This window comes from Molothrus ater, chromosome 24, assembly GCF_012460135.2.
Source record: "Molothrus ater isolate BHLD 08-10-18 breed brown headed cowbird chromosome 24, BPBGC_Mater_1.1, whole genome shotgun sequence".
NCBI lineage: Eukaryota > Metazoa > Chordata > Aves > Passeriformes > Icteridae > Molothrus > Molothrus ater.
The window spans coordinates 5,235,974-5,257,879 of NC_050501.2; the positions used below are offsets into that span (position 1 = coordinate 5,235,974).

Here is a 21,906-nt window from a genome sequence, read left to right on the forward strand (position 1 = left end):
GACTGTCCCCTGTCCGTGTCCCTGTTCCCCTGTCCATGTCCCTGCTCCCCTGTCCATGTCCCTGTTCCCCTGTCCGTGTCCCTGTTCCCCTGTCCATGTCCCTGTTCCCCTGTGACTGTCCCCTGTCCGTGTCCCTGTTCCCCTGTCCGTGTCCCTGTTCCCCTGTCCGTGTCCCGTGCTGGGTGCGCGGTGCCGTTTCCCCGCTCCCCCCCCAGCGCGCGGGGCCTTACTGGGACAGGTGGGGTTGGAGCACTCCCGGGCGTCGGCGTGGGCCCCCCGGCACTCGGCCCAGCCCTGGGGGGCTGAGACGCTGCACCTGCGCGTCCGCTGCTGGGTGCCGTTGGCACAGGTGACGGAGCAGCGGCTCCAGGCGCCCCACTGCAGCCACTGCCCTTCCACTGCGGGGACAAGGAGAGCGGCGTCTGTAGCCGCGGTTCTCTTCACAGAGAAAAGCGAGGCACAGCTTCCCCAGGATGTTTGCGGGGATTCACTTTCCCTTCACAGAGAAAAGCGAGGCACAGCTTCCCCAGGATGTTTGCGGGGATTCACTTTCCCTTCACAGAGAAAAGCGAGGCACAGCTTCCCACTGGGATTCACATTTGTCGCAGACATCTTTTCATGAAAAATCCTTTCCTTAGGATTGTTCCTCCTGAGAAGCTGAGAGGCCTCAGGAACAAAATGTAACCAATGGTTATCTGCTGCTGTGGAATGCAACAGGTGCATCTGGGATTGGCCTCATGTGGTTGTTTCTAATTAATGGCCAATCACAGCCCAGCTGGCTCGGACTCTCTGTCCAAGCCACAAGCCTTTGTTATCATTCTTTCTTATTCTATTCTTAACCAGCCTTCTGATGAAATCCTTTCTTCTATTCTTTTAGTATAGTTTTAATACAATATATATCATAAAATAATAAATCAAGCCTTCTGAAACATGGAGTCAGATCCTCGTCTCTTCCCTCATCCTCAGACCCCTGTGAACACTGTCACAGACAATCAGGAGATTTTGGGCAGTTAAGTGGAGCTGAGTGCTTGGCAGATTCAGTGTAATACAGTGTGATATAGTATAGAATAATATAGCACAATAAAGCAATTAATTTTGCTTCTGATATCAGTGGAGTCAGATCCATTATTTGCTGCCTTGCTTTCTGACAGGTGTCAGCTCCCGCTGCACTGCGGCCCCGGCTCAGGCTCGCTGGGCAATGGGTCCAAGCCACAGATGTGCCAGCTCATCCTGGCCAGGCAATGCTGGGAGGGGGGATTGTCACTGGGACCGGCCCCTGCGCCGGCTGGGACACAAGGGACACGCTCAGGGTGGGGACCTTGGTGCTGCTCGCACCAAACTTGGCGTTTCTGGCAGCCTTGGTGTTGCTTCCAACCAAACCCAGCGTCTCTGGCATTGGTCCTGCCAAACCCAGCAGCCCTGGCATCACTTCTAACCACACCCAGCATCCCTGGCATCGCTTCTGGCCAAATCCAGCATCCCTGGCATTGCTTTTTACCAAATCCAGCATCCCTGGCATTGCGTCCAACCAAATCCAGAATCCCTGTCATCAAGTCCTGCCAAATCCAGAAACCCTGGCATCACTTCCAACCAAATCCAGCAGCCCTGGCATCATTCCCTGCCAAGCTCAAGACTCCAGCAGCGTCTCCACAGGACAGCCATGGCCAAAGCTGCGTGCCATGGTGCCACATCCCTGTCAGAGCTGCTGCAGGAGCAGCTCCCGCGTTCCCTCCTGCTCCGGCTGCCCCACGTCACACGTGGTGTCCCCACAGGAACAATATCTGAGACACGGCATCCCTGCCCGTCAGCACAGAAACCCCACAGCCGCCACCACGGACACTCGTGGCACGCAGGAGGAAGGGACAGCTGTGGCACTGCCACCTGTGCGCAGGCAGACCCTTCAGCCAACCCCCTTTGTCACCTCCCTGTGCCCCACAATGTCCCTGTGCCACCCCAGTGCCAGGCACGGCAGAGGGGAGGGAAGGAGCCGCCTCCTCTGTGGTGCCCTGCCCATGATGGGGTCCTGAGACCCCGGCACAGCCAACAGCACCAAATTTCCTCTAGGATCTCCAGCAGGGACGGGACGCTGTGACACCGAGTGTCACAGCAGCCCGTGGCGGTGCCACCCATCCACGCCAGCACCAGCAGCAGCCCTGGCGCTCAGCTGGCACCATCTCCTGGCATTCCCAGCGGGAAGAAGGAGCGTGGGGAGAGGAGGGAGGTACTGACCGGGGCAGCTCTGGATATTGCAGGGCTTGGCCTGCAGCTGGGGGCCCTCGCAGGCCTTCCCTGGGCGCCGCGGGGCCGCACAGCGCCGCGTCCTGGTCCTGGCGCCGCGCCCGCAGGTCACCGAGCACAGGCTCCACGGGGACCACTCCTGCCACGCGCCAGCAGCTGCAACACAGCACAGCCCAGGGGGGGTTGCTGTTTGAGGGCAGTTTGGGAGCAGGATTTGCTGTTTGAGGGTGTTTAAGGAGCGGGATTTGGTGTTTGAGGGTGTTTAAGGAGCAGGATTTGCTGTTTGAAGGCAGTTTGATAGCAGAATTTGCTGTTTGAGGGTGTTTAAAGAGCACGATTTGCTGTTTGAGGGTGGTTTGGGAGCAGGATTTGGTGTTTGAGGGTGTTTAAGGAGCAGGATTTGCTGTTTGAGGGTGGTTTGGGAGCAGGATTTGCTGTTTGAGGGAAGTTCAGGAGCAGGACTTGATGTTTGATGGTGTTTAAGGAGCACGATTTGCTGTTTGAGGGCAGTTTTGGAGCAGGATTTGATGTTTGAGGGTGACTCAGGAGCAGGATTTGGTGTTTGAGGGCATTTTGGGAGCAGGATTTGGTGTTTGAGGGCGGTTTTAGAGCAGGATTTGGTGTTTGAGGGCAGTTTTAGAGCAGGATTTGCTGTTTGAGGGTGAGGAAGAGCATCCCCCGTGCTGTGCCAACGCTCGGCATCCCCAGCACACGGCTGGGCGGAGACCTCAGCGATTTTGGAATCAACCTCAGCCATGGCATCTGGCCCTGTGGCCACCTCCTGGATGTCCCCTGATGTCCCCAGGGCTGTCCCTTTGCCACCGCAGCCCCTCCAGCCTCTGGGGGGCCCTGGCACCGAGGGGTCCTGGCACAGCAGACCCCTTGTGCCCTGCCCAGCGCTCAGCCGGGCACAGCTCCTGAATTTGTTATCCCAAATCCCTGAGCTGGCAGCAATGCTCCAGCCTCCCTTGTGGGGTGCTGGCACTGGCGGCGCGTGTCCCCCCAAAGCCACACACACGGGTCACCCTGATCCCTGTCAGCGCACCCAGCACCGTCTGCCCCTCACATCCACAGGAAAGCACCAGGGACCATCCTAAAGGATGCTCCTCATCCAGCTCTGACATCCTCAGGGTGCCAGGACAGGGCTGCACTCCCTGGTATGGACGCTGCATGTCCCGAGGGTGAAAATGTCCCCTTGAAACACCCCAGATTAGGACAGGGCAGTGTGGCTGCCCCTGTGGCACCCTGAGGTCCCTCCTGTGTCCCACATGAGACACACGGACACCACCATGGACAGACAGGAGATCCTCAGCATCCTGCTCGAGTCACCGAGCAGCTCAGCCCCTTCCTGCCCCACATCAAGGGGAACCCCTTGGAATGCTCCAAATTCCCCAGGCTCCAGCACAAACCTCGGGGACACCCAGGAGGAGCCCACAGCTCACCAGGAGAGAGGATGGAAAGGAGATCCCGAGGTAAATCCCTGGCAGCAGCACCCCTGACAGGGCACAGGGCGCAGGCACCCACTCCAGACACCTCCCCGAGAGAGGATGGAGGGATGCCAACAGCACTCGGAGCATCCCAGCACAGGCTGGGCACCACAACCACGCCAAGCCACCCTTCCCATCCACCACAGCACCCCGGAGACACCCCAGAAACGTCCCAGCAACGCATCCTCTCTGTCCACACCCGCCTGCGGGGAGCCGGCAGCGCAGCCCCGCGCTGTCCCCGCGCTGTCCCCGCTGCTGTGCCCCGTACCTGGGCAGGTGGCGGTGTTGTTGCAGGTGCGGGTCTCCCGGAGCAGCCCGCTGCACAGCGTCCCGTAGGGAGAGGAGACGCAGGAGCGCGTCCGCACCTGGGAGCCCTGGCCGCACGTCAGCGAGCACACGCTCCACTGCGACCACTCCTCCGCCGCGGGGTCCCCTGAGGGAGACAGCGAGCCTGAGAGGCCGCGGGGGACAGGGGACATGCCAGCAGGGACACGGACAGGGACAGGGACAGGGACAGGGACACGGACAGGGACAGGGACAGGGACAGGGACAGGGACAGGGACAGGGAGGCGGCAGCGAGGAGCACAGAGGGGAGGATGAGGGGGTGTGGGTGTCAGTGAGGTGAGGTCTGGGGGAGAGGTGGGGAAGGGATTGGGGCACGGGATGGCAGCTGGTGCGAGGGACAGGGTCTGTCCTGGGAGGGGATGGCAGTGCAGGCAGGGTGGGCAGCGCAGGGTGGGCAGTGGGCATCGGGGACAGGGTGAGTGGGGTGGACAGAGTGGGCAGTGGGCAGCACGGACGACATGGACAGTGTGAGCAGGGTGGGCAGCACAGACAGCAAGGACAGGATGAGCTGGGTGAGCAGGGTGGGCAGCGTGGGCAGGGTGGGCAGGGTGGGCAGTGGGCAGCACAGCCATGGTGGGCAGGGTGGGCACAGTGGTCAGTGGGCAGCACAGACAGCATGGACAGGGTGAGTGGGTGGGCAGCACGGGCAGGATGAGCAGGGCAGAGTGGTCAGTGGGCAGCACGGACAGGGTGGGCAGCACAGCCATGGTGGGCAGTGGGCAGCACAGACAGAGTGGGCAGGGTGGGCAATGGGCAGCATGGGCAGGGTGGGCAGCATGGGCAGCACAGGCAGGGTGGGCAGCATGGGCAGAGTGGACAGCACAGACAGGGTGGGCAGCATGGGCAGGGTGGGCAGCATGGGCAGCACGGCCAGGGTGGGCAGCATGGGCAGCACGGGCAGGGTGGGCAGCACGGGCAGCACAGACAGGGTGAGCAGGGCAGGATGGGCAGGGTGGACAGCATGGGCAGGGTGGGCAGCACGGACAGGGTGAGCAGGGCAGGGTCGGCAGGGTGGGCAGCACGGGCAGCACGGGCAGCACGGACAGCACAGACAGGGTGAGCAGCACGGGCAGCACAGACAGGGTGAGCAGGGCAGGGTGGGCAGCACGGGCAGCACAGACAGGGTGGGCAGCATGGGCAGCACAGACAGGGTGAGCAGGGCAGGATGGGCAGGGTGGGCAGCATGGGCAGCACGGGCAGCACGGGCAGCCCTCCGCGGCTCCCTCTCCCCACCCCGTCACACGCTGACATTTACAACAACCGGCTCTTATTAAGGTTGATGATGTCTCTGAGGCTCTTGGACAGCCCAGCAGCAGAGCCCATCCGTTTAAATTAAACAGGGATAGATGGGGGAGGGCTCCAAAGGGGACCGTTTGTCCTGGAGACAAGCAGAACGTGGGCTCCGCGTCACCCGCGGCGGTGACAACGTGCTGGGGCTGCTCCCTGTCACAGGAGCAGGACAGGGCCACCACCGGGGTCACCCAGGAGCTCCCAGTGGGGCAGGAACCCCGTGAGCAGCCGAGTGTGGTGGGAATTCTGCATGTGGAGCAGAGCCGGGGCCCATCCATCTCCCTGCTTGCCTCCGAGCCCTCCGACCATAAATCAGGGAGGCCGGGGAGGGGGGAGCAGCACGTTCAAATTACCCAGATGGATTTGCCAAATAAATACGTTTGAACGAAACAATTAATAGATTTTTTTTTTCCCTGCTTTTGCTTTACAACCCTCAGAGGAAAGTGCAGAGGCAAAAATTTATAAATGGAGCAAATTAAGGCAGTCCGTGGGAAGGAAGCTAAAGGGAGTTGCTCCATCTCTGTCACCCCTGCCCAGGTGCACGAGCCTGGTGTCACCAGTGTCCCCCTGCCTGCTCCTGGTACCTGTCTGGGCCATGTAGACCCCGGGTTCATCTGCTGACCGTGGCCACTGGGTCTTCACCTTCTGGTTCTCCTCGACTGCATTGCCTAGGAGAGAGAAATGCCCAGGTGAGAGTGGGCAGGGGACAGGGATGGGGACAGGGATGGGGACAGGCCAGCACAGGACATTCCAGGTGAATACAGGGGTGCCTGGCCCCATGCTGACACCCCTGGGAGCAAGACCTGGTGGAGCATCACTGAGCACACCCCCAGCACCCCAAATGTGTCACAGCTACCCCAAAATGTCCCAGGGGTGGCAGCTGGACCCCAGCCCGGGGTGCCACGTCCCTGCTGCAGGCAGGGTGCCCATGTCCCCACAGTGCCAAGCAGAGGCGCTCTCCTGTCCCCACTTATCAGCTCGCTGCAGCGAGGTGGCACAAATTTATGGCTCGGCTCACCAAAAATAACAAGTGATCCATCAAGGGCACTTGGCGTGAAATTAACTGGCATGTGCGGGGCCCGGCGGGGGACGCGGCTGCAGGCACAGGGGGACACCTCCCTCAGCCTCCCCCACACCCCCGGGCCACCTCCCAGTCCTCCAGAGGGACTCCTGTCCCCAAATCTGGGCCCTGGAGCTCCTGTGGATCCATCCCAGCTGCTCCTGCCATGGGGACAAGAGGGACAGCAGCATCGGTGCCACCCCAGGGATGTCACCCCCAGAAATGCTGTGGTCACTCCACTGCTGTGGCAGCCAGGAGAGCAGCCAGGGATGGCACAAGCACCTGCCAGCCAAACACAGCCATGTCCCCAAGGGATGCAGGGGAGGTGGCATGGGGACACCTGGCGCTGCCAGCGTGCTTTGGGCACATGGTGGCACCCACTGGGACACAGAGCAGGGACACCCAGCCCCAGGCAGGGAGCACAGCCTGCTCTGGCACTGCTTGTGCTGTCAAAAAGCCCCAAATTCACTGAGTTTTGCCTTAACTCGGGGTAACCCTTCAGGGCTCCCTGCTGGCACCCTCAGATCCTGTCCTTGGACATCCCACTGCGGAACTCCCGGGGGCATGGGAGGCACAGGGGGACCTGGGCACCCTGAGGGGATACCCGGGGGGAGTCTGTGGGGGCCAGCACGGTGAATTCCCCACAGGGCCACCCCCTCTGGGAGCGCCACAGCAGAATCACACACGGCACAGCAAGAGCCTGGGGAAAGCCATAAATCCCGAGGATATACGAGGGCGTTCTCCCTGGCTGTGTTCGACAGAGACACCAAATTCAATTTCCTTCGGAGAGCACTAAATCCTTGCCTGTCACCACCAGGAGGCTGCAGCCAACCCCAACACCACACCCCACCCTGCCCTGGGGTCCCCCCAGCACCCCACCACAGCACAGCTGGTGGGGACAAGGATGGGAGGGGATTTTGGGGACATCGGGGGTGTTTTTTGGGGACCTCAAGGTGAATTTCCAGGCTGGCTGTGTCCTTGTCCCAGCAGCACCTCACTGGGGGTTGGTTTCTGAGCAGGGATGGGTTCGGGGTGGGGGAAACCCAAAATTGGAGCTGCTTGGCCTCGACACAACAAAAAGAGGGGGGTCACACCTTTGGGGGTCTTCAGAGGGGTCACACCACCTGGATCGTGGAGCAGCAGGGTCGAACACACCCAAAGCCACCCCACAAAACTCCAACCCACCCACGTGGGAGCAAGTGAGGAATGTAAGGCAGGGATTAAGGAATGCAGGAAGGGATTGAGGAATTGGAGATGGGGGGGTTCACTCTGTTGCTTTGCTTCCTCTCAGGTTGGAGCATGGAGCCCTTCTGATGGTTTGAACATCACAGAAATCTCCAAAGGACGAGGGCCCAACGTCACGGACTCGCTGAGCAACAGATCTCTGATTGTCACCACGGTGCTGGTAGGGCACTGCCAGCCTGTCACTGTCCCTCCCCACAGCCCCAGGGATACCCCAGGGATCCCCAATGGCTCTGAAAGCTCACAGCACCCCAGGGCCTTTTAAAAGCATGGGACTCGATACAGCGTGGATTTGTATCATAAAAGGAACGGGACCAAGGTGCCCAGAGGGGAACAGAGACAGGGGACACCTGGTCTGGGGCAGAAGGGCTGGAACCAAAGGTCTTGTATCCCTCAGCAAGGGGTTAGCAGGGTGGGAGCTGAACATAAGCCCTGAATCCCCTGGGGGAGTAGGGATGACGCGGGCACCGGGGACCTCGGGGTCAGGGCATCGAACACACCCAAAGTCACCCCACAAACCTCCAGCTCACCCACCTGGCTCCAACCTCATCCCTGAATCCCTGAACCCCCCTGGCAGAGTGGGGATGACGCGGGCACCGGGGACCTCGGGGTCAGGGCATTGAACACACCCAAAGTCACCCCACAAACCTCCAGCTCACCCACGTGGCTCCAACCTCATCCCTGAATCCCCTGGGGGAGTGGGGATGACGTGGGCACTGGGGACCCCAGGGTCAGGGTGTGAAACCCACCCAAAATCACCCCACAAAACTCCAACCTGCCCACGTATCTCCAACCTCATCCTGAACCCCCCTGGCAGAGTGGGGGTGACACCAGGGACCCCGGGGTCAGGGCATCCAACACACCCAAAGTCACCCCACAAACCTCCAGCCCACCCACGTGGCTCCAACCTCATCCTGAACCCCCCTGGCAGAGTGGGGATGACGCGGGCACCGGGGACCTTGGAGTCAGGGCATCCAACACACCCAAAGTCACCCCACAAACCTCCAGCTCACCCACGTAGCTCCGACCTCATCCCTGAACCCCCTGGGGGAGCGGGGATGACGTGGGCACCAGGGACCCCGGGGTCAGGGCTGTGGGGAGGCTCTGGGCGGGCGCCAGCCCCACGTCGCTGCGGCGGAGGAGCCGCTGAGATCAGCGCTGGGCGCCCGCCAAGCCTCGGCTCACAGGCGCCATTCAGCCCCCCGGCCCTGCGTGCCACCATCCATCCCCCTCAAAGGGGACCATTCTCCACCCCCGGGGGCTGGGGGGAGGCCAGGTGGGAGCTGGGGCCCTCCCCAGCCGCATGAAGGGTGCTCTGTGATGTGGCTCGGCGCGGTGACACCCGGCGGGGACGGTGGCAGCGGCGTGGCACGAGGGGCGGCCGTGGCAGCGCGTCACCCCCGTGGCTCTGGCACTGCAATAACACTGAGCCTCCGGGTGCTCCGGCCTTTAATTGAATGTCAAATGTAATTTGGAGAAGGAGCCGGAGTTTGCGGCCGTGGCAGCCAGAGAGGCGGAATGTGGCACTGAGCCCTGCCAGCTCTGCAGGGACCCCCAGGGCCAGCGCCCTGTGCCAGGCGCGGGGGAAACAACCCCACCGAGCCACCCCTGGGGATGTGCTGGGTCCCCTGAAGGAGCATCCCAATTCTCCATCCCATCCTGGATCCTCCTCCATCCCATCCTGCATCCCAATTCTCCATCCCATCCTGGATCCCGGTTCTCAATCCCATTCTGGATCCCCCTTCTCCATCCTATCCTGCATCCCAGTTCCCAATCCCATCCTGGATTACAATTCTCAATCCCATTCTGGATCACAATTCTCAATCTCATCCTGGATCACGATTCTCAATCCCATCCTGAATCCCACTATTCCACCCAGTTCTGCATCCCCCTTCTCCATCCCATCCTGCATCCCAATTCTCAATCCCATCCTGCATCCCAATTCTCAATCCCATCCTGAATCCCAATTCTCAATCCCATCCTTAATCCCAATTCTCAATCCAATCGTGAATCCCAATTCTCAATCCCATCCTGCATCCCCCTTCTCCATCCCATCCTGCATCCCAGTTCCCAATCCCATCCTGGATCCTAAATCCCAATCCCATCCTGGATCCTCCTTCTCCATCACGGATCCCAATTCCCAATCCCATCCTGATCTCCCTTCTCCACAGGCAGCCCCAGCCACCGCCGGTGTCACCCCTCGGGCACAGGGTCAGCCAGGCTGACCTTGGGGCTGGCACCTGACCCCGGCTCTGAGCTCTTAATCACCCACGGGGAGTGGCTTTTAAAGGGGGGAAAATAAAACAAAACAGGAAAAAAACCCCATAAAATGAAAAATGAAACCAGCTCAAGCAGCTCCCCTCGGGATGAGGCGATTTAGAGCCCTGCAGCTGTAAGGGACCGGGGATTTAGTGGGGGATCTGCCCGTAATGACATTTAGCTCCTGAAATAAATGCTAAAGCCCAATGAAATTATCTCTACACCCACCCCCGGCCCCGCCACCTAATCTGCCGGATAAAGACCCCGCACAGCCCAGCCGGGGATTGCTCCTGCCCACACATCACCCTGAGGCTGCTGAAGGGAAAACATCTGGCCAGATGTGTCCCAAAATCCCCTCATCGCCTCGCCGGGCTCGGCACCGCAGGCACGGGCAGAACCCCAGTGTCGCAGGCATCTTTTATGAAAAATCTTTGTTTTTCAGGATTTTTCCTCCTGAGAAGCTGAGAGGCCTCAGGAACAAAATGTAACCAATGGTTATCTGCTGCTGTGGAATGCAACAGGTGCAGCTGGGATTGGGCTCATGTGGTTGTTTCTAATTAATGGCCAATCACAGCCCAGCTGGCTCGGACAGAGAGTCCGAGACAGAACTTTTGTTATCATTCTTACTTATTCTATTTTTAGCTTGCTTTCTGATGAAATCCTTTCTTCTATTCTTTTATTATAGTTTTAACATAATATATATCATCAAATAATAAATCAAGCCTTCTGAAACATGGAGTCAGATCCTCATCTCTTCCCTCAACCTGTGAACACGTTCACACCCCAGGGCCAGGCGGATCCCGGGGCCGACTCCTTTATCCTCAGCCGTTCCCACAATCCCGGAACGAGCAAATGGCCTCATTCCGCCTGGTTAATAGCCCGGCCGTGACACCCTGCCTGGAATAACAAGCGCCCGGGCTGCAGCAGTCAAGGGTAATTTGCCACGGCAAAGGGTCATTTTACCTGCAAATTGTTTTCCACGTCTCCAGCGGGGCAGAGCGAGTTGGCTCCTGCTCCTGCCCCATGCCAGGGAGGCCAGGGAGCCGTGTGGGACGTGCCAGAGCAGCCGTGGCACCAGCCCTGGCAGTGGTGGGGTCACCGTGGCGTTCCCAGCGATGGCTGGGCCGTGGCAAGGGCAGAGCAAGCTGCAGCTCCACGGATTTGAACTCCATATGGACTCCCTGCTCCATGCAGGGACTCCCTGCTCCATGCTCAGCGTCCCACTGGAAACTTCCAGCCCTAAGGGTGCATGCTGAGGCAGGATTCACCCATCCCATGGGTTCCCTGCTCCATGCACAGCTCCCTCCTGCCCTAAGGAGCGTGCTCAGGCAGGATTCACCCATCCCATGGGTTCCCTGCTCCATGCCCAGTGCCCAATTGGCACCATCCTGCCATGGGAGTAGGCTCGGAGAAGATGCATCCATCCCATGGGTTCCCTGCTCCATGCACAGCTCCCTCCTGCCCCAAGGAGTGTGCTCAAGGAGGATTCACCCATCCCATGGATTCCCTGCTCCGTGCACCAGTTTTCCTGCTCCATGCAGAGCGCCCAGTTGCGCCTTCCAGCCCTACGGAGTGTGCATGGGAAGGATTCACCCATGGCATGATTTCCCTGCTCCATGCCATCCAGCTGGCAGCAATCTTACCCCAGAAGTGTGCATGGGTGGGATCCATCCATTGCACAGATTCCCTGCCCCATTCCCAGTGCCCCACTGGCACCTCTGCCCCAGGATCCATCCATTTCACCATTCCCAGTGCCCCACTGGCACCTCCAGCCCCAGGATCCATCCATTTCACCATTCCCAGTGCCACACTGGCACCTCCAGCCCCAGGATCCATCCATTTCACCATTCCCAGTGCCCCACTGGCACCTCCCGCCCCAGGATCCATCCATTTCACCATTCCCAGTGCCCCACTGGCACCTCCCGCCCCAGGATCCATCCATTGCACAGATCCCCTGCCCCATTCCCAATTCCCAGCTGGCACCTCCAGCCCCAGGATCCACCCATTTCACCATTCCCTGCCCCATTCCCAGTCCCCATCTGGCACATTCCAGCCCCACAGAGCTCACACAAGCCGGATCCACCCCCTGCACAACTCCCACCCTCCCCATTCCCCGTGGACCCCGCACGGGCAGAGCCCACCCATCCCACCAGCACGAGCATCACCCAGAGACCCCCATCACCGCACCGGGGGCCCATCCCCGCTCCCCGCTCACCGTGTGGCACCTCGGGCAGCTCGAGCTCGTTGGCACTGGCAGGGTGCAGCTCGGTGGGGCAGCAGTCGGGCGCGGCGGGCAGCGGGGTGGGCGTGGGGGGCCGGGTGCCGTTGCGCCGGGGGGCCGGGGGGCTCTCGGCCTGGCAGCTGCAGCCGGCGTGGGTGAAGCCGCAGCGGCGGGCGCCGGGAGCCTGCAGGCACTCCTCGAGCCAGCGGCACAGCACGCTGCAGGTGAACTGGCTGGAGTTGTTGTTGTTGATGAGCAGCACCTCCACGAAGCGGAACTCCAGCGCCTGCGGCTCCAGCAGCCGCGGGGCCGCCTCGGGCTCGGCCGCCAGGCACAGCTGCACGAAGTTCTTGTCGAAGTGCAGGAAAGTGAATGGTCCTGTGCCCTCGCACAGCTCCAGCTCGGCTTCCTCGTCCTCCTCGTCCTCCTCCTGTTGCTGCTCCGGGTGCTGGGGGGTGGGCGCGGGGCTGGCCTCGCCCCGGGGGTCGCAGGTGTAGTTGGCCAGGTAGTGGTCGAGCGGCAGCACCATGGGCGAGAAGTGGGTGCAGACCTGCTCCTCCCGGTTGAAGCGGAGGTAGAGCGAGTACTTGGTGGGGTCGGGGTTCTCCAGGGTCCAGGAGCAGCCCGAGGAGATGGTGGGGAACAGGTCCTTGAGGGAGAAGGAGCCGTAGAGGACGCCGGAGGCCAGGGCGGAGCAGGCGCTGGGAGCCGGGTCGAAGCCCCGCGTGAGCCACAGGACAGACGAAATCACAGCCAGTAAGAGGGGACCAGCAGCGGTCATCCTATGGCATTTGCCCTGCAGACAGACAGATGGACACACGGACAGAGGCTTACCCGGAGGTTTGGCCGCTGTGGAGCTGGGCTGGGGGTCAGTGCCCTGCCCTGAGCCCCGCCGGTGTGCGAGCAGCACCCCGGTCACCCCCTGTCCCCTCCTGATTCATGTCCCCACCTGGTCCCTGTCCCCTCCTGGTCCCTGTCCCCATCTGCCACCTTGCAGGGTTACAGGGGACTCCTTGCTGTGCCAATGAGTGCCCAGGCTGGGAACAGCGCAGCACAGAGCGAGGATTTCACCCCAAAACCACCAGAGCAGAGTCCCGGCCCTGCAGGTCCCCCTGCAATGACCTTCCCACCCTCAGCTCACCCCTGGCCAAGCACAGCCTGGGCATGGAGCCACCAAACAACTTCAGACAGGGCTACAAAAGCCCTTGGAGCTCATCCTGGTGCCCTGGAGCACGGTGGGAACAGGCTGGCAGCTCAGGGTGACGTGCTGGGGGTGCACGGTGACACGCCAGCAGCGTGGTGTCCCCACAGCTGTCCTAAGAACCAAGCACAGCGTGAGCAGCCACTGCTCAGTACAGATTTCTTGGATGCCTCTCTGGGAATGCAGAGCGTGGCCATGAACAGCTTTTTAATACCTCATTAATAAAATAATGCACGCCGTGGCCTTATTAAGTGAGCCCGGAGCACGGCTCTACAGAGGCCAAGGCTGCCGCGCACGTGTCAGCATCACTCAGCCCGTGCCCAGGGCAGCGGTGGCAAAGGGACAGCCCTGGGGACATCAGGGGACATCCAGGAGGTGGCCACAGGGCCAGATGCCATGGCTGAGGTTGATTCCAAAATCGCTGAGGTCTCCGCCCAGCCGTGTGCTGGGGATGCCGAGCGTTGGCACAGCACGGGGGATGCTCTTCCTCACCCTCAAACAGCAAATCCTGCTCCAAAACCACTCCCAAACAGCAAATCCTGCTCCAAAACTGCCCTCAAACACCAAATCCTGCTCTAAAACTGCCCTCAAACAGCAAATCCTGCTCCAAAACCGCCCTCAAACACCAAATACCTGCTCCTTAAACAACCTCAAACACCAAGTCCTGCTCCTGAGTCACCCTCAAACAGCAAATCCTACTCCCAAACTGCTCTCTAACACCAAATCCTGCTCCCAAAACACCCTCAAACACCAAATCCTGCTCCTCAAACACCAAATCCTGCTCCAAAACACCCTCAAACACCAAGTCCTGCTCCTGAATCACCCTCAAACACCAAATCCTGCTCCCGAGCCATCCCTCGCAGAGGTGCTGGTTCTGGGGCATCCCCCGGCTCATCGGGAGGGACACTTGGCCGAGCCTGCGCTGGAGCCAGTCCGGGGACATTAGAGAGCTAAAAATATCCCGATTCTCATGCAACAGGCTGGCGCTGGCTCCTGCAGCACCGAGGGGAGGGCTCGGGGCTGGCGTTCCCCCCTCCAGGCCACGGGGGAGAGGCGCTGGGAGGGATCCAGCAGGAGCAGACCGGGCTGGATCCCCCCGATGCCAGCAGGGCGATCTGGGGTGAAAGAAAACCCCACTTTCCCGGAGTAAAACCCTCTGGTTCCTCTGGTCTCCAGCCAGAGCCCCCAGGAAATGCAACAGGAGAGACCCAAAAGCCCCGAATTCCAACTGCAGCCGGAGCGGGGCATCCCCCACCGGTGCTACTCGAGCGGCCACCGAGGAGCTGGGGTCCCCCCGAGAGTCGCGGCCCCCTCGGCTGCTCCGGGAGAGCCGGGAGTGGGGGGAGGGAGGAGGAGGAGGAGGAGGAGGAGGAGGAGGGAGAGGAGGAGGAGGTCAGGCAGGGACACGCTGCTGCTCTGCAGCGAGCTCCTGGGGCTCCCGCAGCCTGGCAGGGACACAAGATGGTGCTTGCTTCCCTCGGCCAGCAGCAGCGGCGCTCCGGCAGCACCATCCATCCATCCATCCATCCATCCATCCATCCATCCATCCATCCATCCATCCATCCATCCATCCATCCATCCCTCCATCCATGCATCCTCCACCCATCCCGCCCGCTGGAAGGCTCGGGGATGGACACAGCCCACGCCTCACCTCTCCAGGCACGCATGATCCAGCTGTTCTGGGATATCAGGAGCTTCCTCCCAGCCCCAAAACCTCCGCGCTGCGGCTGCCTGAACGGAGCCACTGTCGGGGCTGAGCCGGAGCTGCCGGAGCTCGCTGGGCACCGGCCCCGCTCCCTGCAGCGCCCGAGCCTCCTCCGCCGCCGCCGCCGCTGCTGCTGCTGCTGCTGCAGTGAAAATATTTCACTGATCTGCGAGGGGGCCGAGGAGGTTTTTAACATCTGTGCCGCGGAGTCACCCGGCTGGAGCTGCCCAGGGGTCACCATCAGCCCCGGCCATCAGCTCGGCGGGGACCTGGCGCCCTGCAGCGTCACCGTCTGCGCTCCCCGGCTCGGGGGAGCCCAGCCCGGCCGCGGTGCCAGGGCACGGCCGCGCTGGCATCACCCCCGCTGCCCCCAGAACCTCCTCGCTCCGGGCGGGATGAACCACCCGGGTCCCTGGGGGCAGCTGGCGGCCACCCTGCGCCCCGCCGGGGGCGGCTGGTGCTCCCTGGGGACAGCGATGTCACCCGGAGCACGGCGGGCACAGCCTGGCACGCTCGCCCGCCGCAGGCGCCAGCTCCAGCCCCTTCCATCTGCCTTTGTTCCCGCCCGGGCGCAGGGAAGGGGGTGGGTTTAAAGCTTTAATTAAAGCTTTTAAAGAGCCATCACAGAGCTGGGAAAGCGGCCGGGCGGGAGGAAGCGACAGCCCGGGCTCCCCCGTGCTCTTAGCGAGGTTTCTCTGCATCCCTGCTGGAATATCGCTCCGGGAAAAGCAGGATCCGACCGCGGCTCGGCTCTCCCCGGCCACGGCACGGCACTGCTCCCCACGCACACACAGGTTGTTTCCCTGAGGATGTTTTGCCTGGATTTTGGCTGGATCCCCGTCCAGCTCCATCATCCCGGCACGGCAGGAGCTCAGATGGTGATCAGGAAAAGCCAAGGACAACCGACCAGTCCGCAAAAAAGTGATAAATGGGCAGCACCAAAGCCCTCGGCATCAATAATCTGAGAAACGATTAATGGCAGAGCAAAGGAGATTTGGGGGTGGAGGGATGTGGTTTTTAACCCAACCGTTCTTTTAACAGGCTGTAGAAAATATAAAATCCATGGGAAAAAAACAGGGACCTGATGCAGGAAAATTCCTAACGTGAGCATGGCTTAGGATAAAGGAATAAAAAGTGAGGAAGGGCTGGGGCATCCTGGGTGGTTGATCCAGCAGGGAACAGCCTCTCTTCCCTGACAAAAGGAACAGGCACAGCAGAGCTGTGGGGCTCCATCCCATGCGATGCCATCCCTGCCCACCCAGAGGTGACAGTGACAAAGGCAGCACCACAAATTCCCACCACCCTCCCATCCCCAGGCTCTTCCCAATTCCCAGCACCTTCCAATCCCCGGGGATCTTCCCTGGCCGTTCAAAGGCATCCAGGGACTCCAAAGCTGCCCCAAAACACCTCCACGGGGTGTCCTGAGCCTTCCCAGCCCCTCCACCAACACACCAGCACCATTTCTGGGGAAAACTCCTCTGCAATCCCATCCTCCAGCCGGAAAACGCGGATCCCTGCTCGGCACAGGCTTGCACACCCGTGTGCACACACAGACACCCAGCGGGGACAGGGATCTCCCAGCTGCTTCCACCCTCTCCGGCAGTGGGGCTCCATCCCATGGGATGCCATCCCTGCCCCTCCAGAGGTGACAGTGACAAAGGCAGCACCACAAATTCCCAGCGCCCTCCAACCCCCGGCATTCAAAGGCATCCGGGGACTCCAAAGCTGCCCCAAAGCATCTCCATGGGGTGTCCTGAGCCTTCCCAGCCCCTCCACCAACACACCAGCACCACTCCCGGGAAAAGCTCCCCTGCAATCCCCCCGAAAACACGGATCCCTGCTCGGCACACGCGTGTGCAAGCATGTGCACACACAGACACCCAGCGGGGCTCAGCGATCTCCCAGCTGCTTCCACCCTCTCTGGCACAATTCCCTCAGCATCCAGGAGCACGTTTCCCCTCCCTTCCATGATTCCACGTCTCCCTTGTCCCTCTGGCTCCCCGGCGTGCTGCCACGGCCCCTCCTGGAGCCGGCAGGCTGGCAGCGGTGCCGAGCTGTAATTAATGGTGCCGCTCTGCCAATCCCTGGCGCGGCCTCGCGAGCACTGGCAGGCACAGGCCCCTTTATTTATTTTACTTAACTGCTGTTGGTAAAACTCCACTCCAAAAAGCAAGGCCGGGAGACAGCACAGAGGAATCTCTGCCGGGATTGGGGATTTGCTCAGCCAGGGAACGGCGTGTGCTGCCTCCCCCCCGGCCCTGCACGGCTTGGGGGGTCCCTGGAGTCACAGCCCCCCCTCAGCTGCAGCAACCACGGTGCTCCCACAGCCTCTTCCAAGGAGTTTCTTGCACATCTTTGGGATGTGAGTCCCCCTTTTCCATCAGCTCCATTCCGGAGGGCTGGGAGACCCGGGAAGGCTCCAAAGAGGGGTTCAGAGTTCCAGTGCTGGCAGCAGGATCTGTTCTCACCTCAGAAGGGGATTTTGTATTTGTACCCATCATCTCATGAGATCCAGCCCCACCGTGAGCCTCCGAGGTGCTCCAGGGAGAGAAGGGGCCTGGCTCCATCCTGCTCTTGGAGGACATCAAGAAGGAACAGACAGGAGCAGCACAGGGGGGACACGATGGCCCTCGTGAGCAGCGAGGAGCTGTAGAGCTTCTGACATTTGGCAACCGAGCCAGGTGGCCCTGAGCCAACCCCGTCCCCATTAGAGGACGGGCCCGTGGTAGGAAATGAGTTTGCAGGGCCTCAGTCCAAATTCCCATGGAGAAGCGTGGAGGCATCACAGCAGCGCAGGGCTGGAGCAAGGCTGGAGCATCATCTTCCTCCAGGAAATGGGGAATCCATCCTGCAGCTCCCATCCCATCTGAAGATCCCCGTGGGATGTGGGGATGTGGCAGCAATGGGGGCACCCTGGCTGGTGGAAATCCCATCTCATCCCACAGCGGTGAGCTCGGTGTCAGGGCAGAGCTCTCCCCCAGTGCCATCTCCAGCATGGCAGGGAGCGACTCCAGGGAGAAAATTCCACTGCCAAAGGTCCTTGGAGGTGTGGAGAAGAACCAGAAGGAGCTGGGAAGAGCTGGCAGCGTGTCCCAGCCAGCTCTGGAGCCCCTGTGCCACGCGGCTCCCAGCTGGAGAGTGAGATCCCGCTGTGCCCGCTCCGCGTCCGTTTTCTCTCCAGCACAGCCCAAATTTGTAGGATCCTGGCTCCTTGGATCAAAGCTGGGGCCGGTGACAAGGCCTGACAGGCAACTGGGCAGGCCTGGGAGAGGAGCTGCTGCCAGGCTCCGTGCTCTGGCACAGCAGGGCTGGCACTGCCACACGGCCAGCTCCACATCCACTGCCACCACCGTGCCATCACCAAGGAGCCCTGCTGGGAGCGGGGAGCAGACCCTCCCTGCCGAGGGCGGCTGGAGAGCAGCCAGGTGACGGTGACGGTGACAGTGACAACAGCTGCGCCACCCCGCTCCTCCCCGTGTGAGCCCACGGAGCCGGGTGGGTCCCCACGACCCCCCTCAGCTCAGCCACGGCCTTCAAAGGAGGGACAGAGCTGTCCCCAAGCCCTGGGAATCGTCCCAGCGGCGCAGCTCAGAGCCAGCCCCGTGCCACCGGCTCCACGTGCGCCCCGCACCGAACCCCCGGCCGGGCGCTCCGCCACAGCCCGGCCGCCCCGGGGCCGCCTCCCCTCGTCACCGGCGGCCCCGGCTGCCAGGCGGCAGCCGGCACAGCCAGCAGTGACATGACCTAGAAAAGGGAAGGGTTGTTCACACGCCGCGCTGCCGCCAGTCCCCCCCGCGCCGGCTGCGCAAAAACCTCCCCCGTCCTCAACAAGTGACCGGCGCGGGCACACGCGGGAGGCGCACCTGGCACCGCTCCGTGCCACCGCTCGCAGGGCTCGCAGGTTTCCCCCGGCTCCCCCCGAGCCCCGGCTGCCACCTGCGTGCCGCACGTGCCCGCGGTGGCACACGCCGGGTGCCCACGTGTGCCCTCCCGCACGCCCACGGGCCCCGGGTGCCGTGGCACGGCAGCCGCCCCACGCTGGCACCGAACAAAGCCTCGGCACGCAGGGGAGGGCTGAGAACCCACCCACAACCCACCCACCCACCCACGGCCGGGGTTCGCCCACGCAGCCCCCGGGGCCCTGCCCGAGGGGCGACAACGCGGGGTGACCAAAGCCCCCCGAGCACCCACGCTGGCCAGGCTGGCACAATCCACGCGTGTGCCCACAGCGGGGATGCCAGCAGGGAGCCCTGCACCCACCCGTGGCCTTGCTTGCTGTGTAACACGCACCGCGGTGCCACACGTGTGCCCGGGAACACACGTGTGCCCGCGGACACGCGCGCAGCCCCTCCGCCGTGGGGCTGTCGGAGCCGGGCACTGTTCTAACGGGAGGAACCGGCACCCCGCGGGAGGAAACGGAGCCTGGAGGGGGGCACGGGGGTCCCCGGGGAACCGGCGGAGCCGAGGGGAGAAGCGGCAGAGGGGGGAAGAAGCGGGAACCACCGGGTAGGGGGGACCGGCAGAGCGGGAGGAGGAGATCGCAGCGCCGGGAGAGCGGGGGAGCGGCGCCCCGAGGGAAGGAGCGGCAGCTCCGGGCACGCCGCGGCTCTCAGCCAGCCCCGGTGCCGAGCCCTCCGCGCCGCCGCAGCCCCGCGCAACTTCCCGGCAGGGCCGGGGCCGCCTCGGGGATGCCGCTGCCCGCGCCGAGCACCGGGCACGGGGCACCCGCGGTGTCGCGGCGCGGCCGCAACTCCCGTTCCCGCAGCCCCGCCGCCGCCGCCGCCGGGGCAGCAAAGTTGGCCGCGGTTGGGGTGAGAGCCTGGGGGGGGGATCCCCCCGGTGGAACCGGGGCTCTGCCAAGCGGCAGCACCGGCCGCCGCAGCCCGCATCGCCGGCGAGCTGCCGCCCCCGCTGCGCCGCGCCGGGGGGGGAGCGGAGCCGCCGCACCGGGGAAGAGGTGGAGGGCGGGGGGGGGGGGGGGGTTCACAGATAACGGGGGGGTGCCGGTTCACCGGAGAGGGGGGAGATATCGGGTTGTGGCCGCCCTTACCTGCGCTCCGTTAGCAGCGCGTGTAGCCCCGGCGCGGCGCGGCGAGCAGCGGGCTGGCCATCCCCGAGCGGCGGCGGCGGCGGCGGTGGCGGCGGTGGCTGCCGGTGCCCGGGCGCGCCCGGGGGAGCGCGGCGGCGGCGGCGGCGGCAGCGCGCGGGGCCGGGAGCGGGCGCGGGGCCGGGAGCGGGGCCGGGAGCGGGCGCGCAGCGCGCCGGGCCCCGGTGGCGGCGGCGGCGGCGGCGGATGCGGTGGGGAGGGGAAGGGAGAGGGGGGGGGCTGGGGGAGCGGGGGGCGCGGGGGCGGCGGCGGCGCGCGCCGCTCGGGCACTTGCTGCATGCGCCGGGCGCGGGGCGGTGTGTGACAGCACCGGGCACCGGGTGTGTGACAGCACCGGGCACCGGGTGTGTGACAGCACCGCGCACCGGGTGTGTGACAGCACCGGGCACCGGGTGTGTGACAGCACCGGGCATTGGGTGTGTGACAGCACCGGGCACCGGGTGTGTGACAGCACCGGGCATTGGGTGTGTGACAGCACCGGGCACCGGGTGTGTGACAGCACCGGGCACCGGGTGTGTGACAGCACCGGGCATTGGGTGTGTGACAGCACCGGGCACCGGGTGTGTGACAGCACCGGGCACCGGGTGTGTGACAGCAACGGGCACCGGGTGTGTGACAGCACCGGGCACCGGGTGTGACAGCACCGGGCACCGGGTGTGTGACAGCAACGGGCACCGGGTGTGTGACAGCACCGGGCATTGGGTGTGTGACAGCACCGGGCACCGGGTGTGTGACAGCACCGGGCACCGGGTGTGTGACAGCAACGGGCACCGGGTGTGACAGTACCGGGCACCGGGTGTGTGACAGCACCGGGCACCGGGTGTGTGACAGCAACGGGCACCGGGTGTGTGACAGCACCGGGCACCGGGTGTGTGACAGCACCGGGCATTGGGTGTGTGACAGCACCGGGCACCGGGTGTGTGACAGCACCGGGCACCGGGTGTGTGACAGCACCGGGCATTGGGTGTGTGACAGCACCGGGCACGGTGTGTGACAGTACCGGGCACCGGGCACGGCGGGGACCCCCCCTCACTGTCCCCTCTCTGCTGCCCCCGCCGTGTGTGCGCAAGGGGAGGAGACCCCCGGGTTCTGGTGCTGCTGCAGCGCTGGGAGGACGGGGGGAGCGGTGCACACGCACACGGGGCTGTGTGCACACCCACTCCACGCGTGTGACACGGGGCTCCCCCCCAGCCGTGTCACACGCGTGGAGTGGGTGTGCACGGGCACGGGGGGGTTGTGGCTGTGTGTGCACGGCTGGAGGGGTGTGAATGCTGGGTGGGATCTGCCGTGGTGGTGAGGGTTTGCACAAGCGTGTGCAAAGCACGTGGAGCTGTGTGTGTGTGTGTGTGTCCCGTGTGTGTCCCGTGTGTGTGTGTGTGTGTGTGTGTGTCCCGTGTGTGTCCCCACACGTGTGCAGGCCTCGGGGAGTTCTGCAGGGGAGTGTGGGGCGCAGGGATGCTGAGAAACGGGGCTGCCACAACCACAGATGTGGCACGTGTGGGGGTGACACGGAGCCTGCCGGGCCCCCAGGACCTCGGGGGGCTGCAGAGCTGCGGTTTCACACCCAGAGGGGAAGCACAGGCAGGATAAACTTGAGGATCTTGGCGGTCCGTGGGGCGACTGAGCCACTGGCACAGAGGCTCCACTGCAGCTCTCCAGGAGCTCTGGCTGGCAGGGGATGGGGTGTCAGGGCCCCTGAGCCCCGGGCATGCAGCAGGAGCTCAGCAGGATGCGGCAGGGCCTGGCTGCCA

General features: G+C 63.1%; 1 protein-coding gene across 7 annotated transcripts in view; it reads right to left on the bottom strand.

The window, feature by feature from the left end:
• The window catches only part of ADGRB2 (adhesion G protein-coupled receptor B2), a 36,834-nt gene extending 16,635 nt beyond the window's left edge, over positions 1-20,199 (bottom strand). For 3 of the 7 annotated variants that reach the window (XM_036396944.2, XM_036396945.2, XM_036396949.2), the window contains exons 1-5: positions 20,099-20,199; positions 12,137-12,938; positions 5,945-6,028; positions 3,994-4,158; positions 231-398 (exon numbers count right to left, since the gene is read on the bottom strand). In XM_036396944.2, coding sequence (XP_036252837.1) covers positions 231-398; positions 3,994-4,158; positions 5,945-6,028; positions 12,137-12,923 — 1,204 coding nt within the window. In that variant the 5' untranslated portion in view covers positions 12,924-12,938; positions 20,099-20,199. Of the gene's footprint in view, positions 1-230; positions 399-3,993; positions 4,159-5,944; positions 6,029-12,136; positions 12,939-14,994; positions 16,259-17,189; positions 18,329-20,098 lie in introns of those variants that run through there. The other 4 variants (XM_036396947.2, XM_036396946.2, XM_036396948.2 and 1 more) reach the window with 3 other exon arrangements.
• Between the last annotated feature and the right edge of the window lie 1,707 nt (positions 20,200-21,906).